The following is an 8720-nucleotide window of genomic DNA, read 5'->3' as shown; positions in this document are numbered from 1 at the left end:
TCGGGGCGGTTTCCCTCCAAGAGCGGGGGGGGCCGGTGCCTGGCGGGCGGCCGGAGAGCAGCTCAGCCCCGGCGCCAGCAGGCAGAGCTGCTGCCCGCAACCCGCGGCTGCCCGAAGCCGGGCCCGGGTTCCCCCCGGCAGCCGCACCGCCCGCAGGCCCGGCCGCGCCTCGGGCCCGGCCCCCGCCGCGCCTCCCGGGCGGGCCGCGGGGCTCTGGCAGCCCCCGGGGGAGGCCGGGCCGGCTCCCGGGCCCAGCACCGGCGCCGGCCCCACCTGAGGGCCCTCGTCCCGCAAACCCCTCCCCCGGCCGCTCCCCCGCCGGCGAGGCCCGGCCCATGGCCCGGAGCTCGGGGCGCTGCCGCCCGCGCCAGACCGGCCCGCAGGTAGCGGCGGCCGCAGCTGGGCCGCGCCATGCGCGACTACGAGGAGGTGACCGCCTTCCTGGGCGAGTGGGGCCGCTTCCAGCGCCTCGTCTTCTTCCTCCTCAGCGCCAGCATCGTCCCCAACGGCTTCAACGGCCTCTCCATCGTCTTCCTGGCCGGCACCCCCGAGCACCGGTGCGCCGTGCCCCGCGGGGCCAACCTGAGCGGCGAGTGGCGGAACGCCAGCATCCCGCTGGAGCTGCGGGGCGGGCAGGAGGCGCCGAGCCGCTGCCGCCGCTACCGCCTGGCCGCCATCGCCAACTTCTCGGCGCTGGGGCTGCGGCCCGGCTCCGATGTGGAGCTGCGCTCGCTGGAGCAGGAGCCCTGCCTGGACGGCTGGGAGTACAGCCGCGATGTCTACCGCTCCACCATCGTCACCGAGGTGCGCGGCCGCGGGGCGGGGGGTCCCGGCGGGCCGAGGAGAAGCGGTTGGTTTGGGTGGGGGGTTCTCTGCTAGCACCCGGGCAGCTTTGCGGTGGCCTGGGGTCCCTCCTGGGCCGGCATCGCTCTGCTGCTCAGCCTGCCGTGCTGCAGGCATCTGGAGACCTGCGGGCTGGTACAGCAGGCTGGGGATGCAGCCGGTGTCCCCGGCCGGGCGGTGAGTGCGGGGAACGGCTCAGCGGGCTCGTCGGGGTCTGTACGGGTGGCCTGGGGCGAGGGGCAGCACAGGGACAAGGGGCTCAGCTCGCTCGGTCGCTCAGAGATGCCTCATTGAACTCAGGAGTTCGAAAGGGTTAGGTTTTTTTTCTTTAAAAAAAAGGCAATATAACATCCTAAGAAGGCAGACTTAGTTTAGGTATTTGGAAGAAAAATCTTTACATCTCTCCTGTGAGGGGGGTGAGACCCTGGCCCAGGCTGCCCAGGGAAGCTGTGGCTGCCCCATCCCTGGCAGTGTTGAAGGGCAGGTTGGATGGGGCTTGGAGCAGCCTGGGCTGGTGGGAGGTGTTGCACCCGAAGCTGCAGCTGTGATGACTGTCCCTCGTGTTTCAGGTGAAAGTTGACACTCAGGTGCTGGTTGACATAAGATACTAGGAAATAGATTTTGAGGAGCACTTGAGTTTCAAAACACAGGTAGTTCTTTTCAGAAGGCTTACAAAGCATTTGCATAGTCCTGTCACCTCTCTGTGTCGGTGGACAGGTTTTACAGAGCTCAAGCTGTATTTGCCTTTATTCTTTGCTTTGCAAAATGGGTCATGATGTGTGTTTGGGTGTGAGTGCTTAATGACCACAAGCTGATGTGACCACAGAGATCTTCCTCAGGCAGGAGAAGGACTGGGATGAGGAAGAGAGCATGGGAGGAGAGGCACGGCAGCACAGGGATGCGTCAAAATGGTGACACTGGAGCTGTTGGAAACTTACCTTGAACACACACAGCAGCAGGGGCTTGAGCAATTCTGACCCGGGGCACAAGGCATTGACTCGCCTGTTTCTGAAGAACTGCTCTCTCCCACAGGAGGAAAGCTGTTCTCAATTTCCAGACCCTGGCCCTTGCTGACAGGCACATTGTGAAAGGCTGAGGTGCTCCTAAGGCAGCATAAGGCAGCTGGCATCTGCTGGGGACAGTCCTGTTGTCGGGTGAACACTCAGGTTTTGTTCCTTACCAGAATGGTTGACCTGGCTTAGACGTGGTTTCTGGCAGTACTTGGTCTCTGCAGCTTCTTTGCCAAGCTTTGTCTCAGTGCACATGAAAATGTCTTGCTGCCAGAGTATCTGTAAGAAACAGGAGCTGCTGAAATGTTGCCACGACTCCCCAGCGGCCCTGGCCTGCTGTGTGTATGGCTTGGCAGATGTTTTGTGTCTGTGGGAGGTAGAGTTTGTCTGCCCAGACATTGTGCACTGAGGCAGTATTTTTTTTTTCCCCCTTTAATATTAATGCTTCTGAGGGCATTTTGCAAGAGCTGTGACCTTTCACATACTTGCAGGTTTTCAGTGTTAAACTTGTTTAATTTCTTGGCTTGGTGCTGCTGCCTTTACGATTCACTAATTTTGTATTTGGTTGCATATCTCCAACTTGTTGAATAATCATGAGGACCTTTGTCCCAGATCTCCATAGCCGACACTGGGAGGGGGAAGGGGGATTTTTTTTTTCTTCAGGAAAGCTTTTTGCTGAATCTCCCATGATAAAGTCCTCGTTTATGCTTCGGCTTTTCAGGGGAGACCTAAAACATTCAGTTCCTGCTCGTGTGAAGAGAGACTCCCCTTTCTCACAGAGGCTAACAACAAAAGGCTGTTATTAGCCAGTCTGCAGTATTTAACCAGCTCCCACATAACAAAATCCCATTCTGTCTTTTTTTACTTTTGAAAATGCTGTTGTTCAGGGGATGAGAAGAGCTTTACTTTGGCCATCTGGGTCATTCTTACTCCTCCGTAAGTCCCATTAAAAAAAATAATGTAGGAATAATAAAAGCTTACATGTGGTAGTAAAAGGAATAAAACTAGGGGTAATTAAGGGAAAAAGACTACTAACTTTATATCTGTTATGGGGCTATACTGAATAACTGGGAATAGAATAGAGCAGTGCAGTTATTAAGAACATGAGTGGGCTAGAAATATGATATAATGAGGAGATGTCAGATGATACAGCAGTCAAAACATTTTAGTCCATAAGGGAGTAATTCTTGCATACTGAAATATAAAGAGATGCCAAATTTTGTGTACACATTCATCCTCGACTTCTAAAAATGTGTTGCATTGTTCCTCATTTTTAAGTCAGCTCGGGGCAGGTGGTGTACTCCAGAGCTGCCTGATTTATGCCTGCTGTGCTCCTAACAAGCTTGAGAGGCTGTTTGGCTTTTGCAGAGGAAGGTGCACGTGGTGGGAATTGCCAAGTGTCCTGAGGCTGGGCACAGGGCTGGTGCTCTGTCCTGTATGGACATACAGGGAGAGAGAGTGCTGGGCAAATCTTAGTGCCCTGAGGTTTCCATTCCCTTTACACCAGGGCTTCAAGTGTCCCCCTGTGCTGTCAGACCCCCCTGGAGATAAGGAAGCAGTGGAGACTGCAGTGGGGACGTTTGGAATGGCACAAATGGGCACTGTGGTACAGCTGCCAGACTGGAGGTTTGCATGTTCACTCCTTCTTGGGAGACAAAGAGGACTGTATGGTTTGCTCTACCAACATAAAAACACAGGCTGGTTGGCTAAATCAGCAAAAAGACACCACTCTTTATTTTGCTGGCTTGAAAGACATTTTGTTCAGTCTTATGTGGGGGGAGAGAAGATGGACTGTTCCCCACACTGGTGCTAGACATTGTCATTTCCACAGGTCTTACTAAGAGTGGAGCCAGGAGCTGAAGTGTACATCAAGCCCCTGTCATCCAGGTTCAGCTCTCACCAAACTCTTCCATCAATGTTATCTCCACTATTTCTCATCTTTTAAAAGAGGTGCATCCTCTTTCTTGCTGTAGGTTAATATCTGCTTATTTTTCTGGCTGAAGTTCATAGCAACAAGTTCTCAGCCCCAGGAACTGATAATGCCATGGAAGGACCTTTAGGTGATTTGTAGGTACAAAATCTTTTTATTAATAATCTTGTCAGAATAGAGAAGAAAAAACGGTCTTAGTTTTCATGGAATAAGTAAGTATGGATGTCTGAAGGGTGTACAGACATACTTCTAAAATGCTGACATTTTCAAGGGGTGATTAAGAAGCACATAATGCAGGACTCTTCAGAATTGTATAAAGTACAAACATTTCTGACCTTGCAACATGAAATAGGGTTGGTGTTATTCAAGAATGATAGGCCTGCAGTTGATGGCATTAAAATGGAAACAAGGCTCTTTTAGAGGTCCCATGGTCAATTACTGATAGGGAAATGTTCCAGTTATGCTGCCTTGTAGGTTCAAAATCAGATTGTTTTCCTCAGTTTTTGATGTGAGTGCCCTGTTTCCTTCTTCTCCAGCCATCTCAAAACTGAAATTGAGCAGAATGTAGATGTTGTATATACAGAGTTCTGTTTACATTTAGATAATAAGCTTGAATGCAACATCTTCGAAAGGGTGTTTAATAACACTCGGAGCTCTTACAGAAGCAGAGAATATTTACATGAGCTGAACAAGACCAGGCTCGAATTGATGTTCAAAAGGACTCAGCTGTGAAATATTTTGGAAGAACCTGCCTCTGCTTGCAGTGAGAATTAGTTGGTAGGAAGAGGACAGTATATTGCCTCAGCTTTAAAAAATCTTGTTATTGTGTTGGCTTTTAAAAGAAAATATTAGCACATGGGACTATCCCACTTCACTTTTCAACTAGGCATGTTGTTCTTAGCAAGAGAAGAAAGCAGTGTTTGGTTTGGTTTTAAAAAGATAAAGGAGGGGGAGGACATGTTATATTGTAGCTGTAAAAATGTTTTTCCCTGAAAGGCTCTTCATCATACACCAGGGGCATAACTGAGTAAGGCTGTCCAAGTTCTTAGTGTTTGTTGTAGTTCACCTTTGTTGAGGGTCCCAGCAGTGGCCTTAGGGAAGTGTGAGTGCCCCTGCAGTGGAGCAGCTCTAGAACCCGAGAAACTTGCTTTTCTCCAGTGAGGTCCCAAATTACATTGTTGGTGGCCTTGCAGCTGCCTCTGGAACTTTTCAAACATATTTGGTGGTGGTGTATAGTTGGTGGTGGAATATATTTGGTTTTTGTGATGCTGTACTGCAAGAACTTGCAATGTTTTGGAGAGCTCCCCTGTGACTAGACTTGCAATTTCCATGTTAGGTTGCATTAAAAATAATTTTATGCTTAAATTGGGTCAGCATCTTGTTATTGGCAGCTAGAATGTTGTTATTTCTTGTTCTGTCATCTCTTACAAGGTGATATAATTGCAGTGAAAGTGAAGAAGAGCAAGGGTTCTGCAGCAGTGTTGGAATGAGAGCCACTGTGGGATGTAGTGGTAGTAGTTCCTGAAGTGCCAGGCCTCCATCTAGGGAGCCCTCAGAGCACCTCCCAGTGCCTGAAGGGGCTACAGGAAAGCTGGGGAGGGACTTTTTATGAGGCTTTGGGGTGAGAGAACAAGAGGGAATGTATTAAAACTGGAAGAGGGGAGATTTAGGTTAGACAATAGGAGGAAATTCTTTAGTGTGAGGGTGGTGAGACCCTGGCCCAGGTTGCCCAGGGAAGCTGTGGCTGCCCCATCCCTGGCAGTGTTGAAGGGCAGGTTGGATGGGGCTTGGAGCAGCCTGGGCTGGTGGGAGGTGTCCCTGCCCATGCAGGGGGTTGGAACTAGATGATCTTGAAGGTCCCTTCCAACCCAAACCATTCTATGATTCTTTCGAGGCAGGTGGTGTTCTGCAAGTGCAGTGGATGCAGAGTCTGCCACAGGAAATTACTCTTTACCCCTGAAGGTTGTGAAGTGCCAAGAGAACTTAGAGGAACAGTATTTTTTATTTATGGTCAGGCTGTATCTTCAGCGGGACTCACGGCATCCTGTCTGCCTAAACCTGCCTTGCAGTTTGAGTTGGATACTCTTTATGCTTTGAATTTTGTTGCACAGTTTGCCATTTAAAGAATGTAAATGCCATCGTGGAGTGTGGATTTTGTTGTGATTGCAGTTTGTGTGGAAATTGCAGGGTAGTTTTCTTATTGAATAGAGTTGTTAGTTTAACGTTGACCTTAATATTGGAAAGGTGTGAGAGAGAATTCAGGAAATACTAGTCTAGCAAGACTGACACACTTCTGCACGTTCTGCCTGGTGTAATTCTAGCTAAACATGCAACAATACTTGTTCAGGTTGTACAGTGATATGAGGTGGAAAGCTAATAAAGTGTGACTGGGGAGGGAGGAGCTCTGAGGGAGCAGTTCAGAGTTTTTATTCTCCTCAGCTTTGTAACCAGGCTTGCCTTACAGCAAGGGGTGTGGAGACGAGGGTCCAGGTAGCTGACTTCCCATGTGAGAGGTGAAGCAGAACTTGGGAAATGCTCTTCTAAAGAAATGCTGCCATGATGACTGTAAATACCTCAGACTGTTTCATGCTCTGTCCCAAAACTTGTGCTTGAGAAGCAACTCCTTCAGTCCCTCTCTCTTGTGGTGTCCCCCCATCTTCTTCCTCAAGCTGTCCACATCTTCTGGACATCTCCTAGCCTGTCGTCTTTTCTCTATCCCTTCTTCCTACTTGCCCTCACCAGTGGCTGGTTCCAACCAGGAATCCCTTCTGGAGGTACATTTCTCACCACGCATCTTGCTTGTCGTGCAGAATTCAGTATTGCAGCCAGGTGTGAGGCTGCTGACAAAGACATCACCCCCACCTGATGAATTGTTTGGAAGGTAGCTACAGGCCAAGGTATCTGCAAGCTGCCTAAGTAAGAAGGATGTCCTCTAAAGTTATAATGCTGTGCCTGGAGCATTGGGTACCAGTGTTGACGAGCTTGATGCTTCCCAACAGCAGCAGCTGCTCTGTGCAACAGAGCTGAAATGTTTTTCTCCTCTTTAGAGCCCTGACACCTTGCTGAGGTGAACCTTATCTCATTCACTGGGGAAAAGGCCGTTACAGCTGTCAGGCTGACCCAGAGGATACTAAGAAATGAAAATAGCACATGATTTTAGAGCACTGGGTCACAGTGTGCTGTGTCCAAACAGCAGTGCCAGCAGCAGGAGGCAGTCAGTAACTCCTGGAATGCTGGCTCCTTGCCATGCTGGCTCCTAACAGTGATGCTTTGGTGGCTTCTTCCTGGGCAATGTGCAGAGTTGCAGAATGGTTCTGGAAGACTGATGGCACCATCACTGACAAGCAGTGTAGTAGACAGACCTTGTTGGTGAGTCATTAAAAAATTGAAGATGTCAGCATTAATTTACTGGGGCAAGGGGTAACAGACCTTAAAATGCCTTTGTGCTGATTGTTGTGCATCTGTGGAGTCTGTAAGTATCTGGTTTTGCACAACCAAGGTAATTTTCCCTTGGAAATTTTCTATTGAATTCACTTTGGTGCCTGGTTCAAGTGATCTGCAGCATAACAGCTCCTGACGTTGCTTTAATAGAGCAGATGGAATGACAAGCTGGTGACCATTGCTACATCTTAAGGGCCAATATCCATCTGCCAGGGCAAGAAACTTTTGGCAAAGCATTTTAATACTGTGAACTTTTCCAAGCAACACCTCTACCTCCATGGTCTGAAGAAAAGGTTTGTTGCTGTGCACAAACGTGCCAGGGTCTGCAAAGCCAAGCAGTGCACAGCCTCCTGCCAAGGCTTGCTCACCAGCACGGGGTCATCAGCTGGAAAATAATGACCAGTTTAGTAACGATAGGCTGTAAATCACTGAGCTGGATGTTTGGCTAATTAGATTTCAGTTCTGTTTTTGAAGATGTCTGGCTCCAGTAACTGATGCAAAGATCATTCTTTGTGAGTAGACGAGTCTTTATTAATGCAGGATTGTTGCTGGCAGTGGTGCTTGTTTTCATCTGAAGTGTCATCATCTGGAGGTATATGATAACCTCAGGAACCTTTGGCCTGTATACATTTGGTAACAATTTTCTGCATATTTGGAAGGTGCCAGATGCAGTTTGCCAGAGCTTCCTGCCTGGGTTAGCCTCTGTGGTCATCACAGAATAGCTCAAACTTTGTTTAATCTATAATGAAGTGCAGCTTTTGCTGAATAAATACAGATTTAATTATAAATGTTAATTACAGTTATTAATCTAAATGCTGTTGAGAGCTATAGCTGAGTTAAATCCCTGACATGAGTGGTATGAATTTGTTAGTACATTAGAAAGCCACGATTCTGAAATCAGCTTCTGAAATGCTGCATAATGGATGGCCCTGAGGGCTGGTGCTTCAGGTGGTGTGAGGCTGGAAGGATTTGGGAAGAACTACAAGAAGAATATTGAGGACTGAAATCTGGTGTAAGGAGAGGCTCTTCAGACACAAAACCAGACTGAGCAAAAGAGAGGTTAAGAAATCGCTGGAGCATAGTTGCAAATTGGGAAAAGGTGCGTTTTTTGCCCCTGTGACCTTAACAAAGAATAATGATGAGATGCATTTCAGGACATGGTTTAGTGTGTATGGTGGGGTTGGGTTGATGGTTAGACTTAGAGGTCTTTTCCAACCTTAATAATTCTATGAATTCATGAGATAGGGTTGGCAGGTAAAGTTCCATGAACAGCAATGAGAGTGCAGCCTGTGCAAATGAGCATCATCCACCTCTAGAAAACCTTCTAGTTCAAAACTGGGATTGTTCTTCCATCAACCAAGTGGTGGTTCTGTTGACGTTTGCCATGGGCATCTGGGAGTGGAAGATGATTGCTGGTGTTCACTCCCTGCATGGCTTGTAGTGATCCCCCAGCCTTAAAATATACACCAGCTGTAGCATGAGGTGACACCAAGGGT

The 8720-nt window shown here is 48.9% G+C and overlaps 1 protein-coding gene across 1 annotated transcript in view; it reads left to right on the top strand.

Annotated features, from left to right (window-relative positions):
- The first annotated feature begins 362 nt into the window (after window positions 1-362).
- LOC127389920 (solute carrier family 22 member 5-like) overlaps window positions 363-8720 on the top strand; it is a 28065-nt gene continuing 19707 nt past the window's right edge. Inside the window, exon 1 of the mRNA XM_051630934.1 lies at window positions 363-804. Coding sequence (XP_051486894.1) covers window positions 412-804 — 393 coding nt within the window. The 5' untranslated portion in view covers window positions 363-411. The remainder of the gene's footprint in view (window positions 805-8720) is intronic.

The sequence above is a fragment of the Apus apus genome, chromosome 13, assembly GCF_020740795.1.
Source record: "Apus apus isolate bApuApu2 chromosome 13, bApuApu2.pri.cur, whole genome shotgun sequence".
NCBI lineage: Eukaryota > Metazoa > Chordata > Aves > Apodiformes > Apodidae > Apus > Apus apus.
Note: the sequence above shows the minus strand (reverse complement) of the source record. Positions and strands in the feature narration are given on the sequence as shown.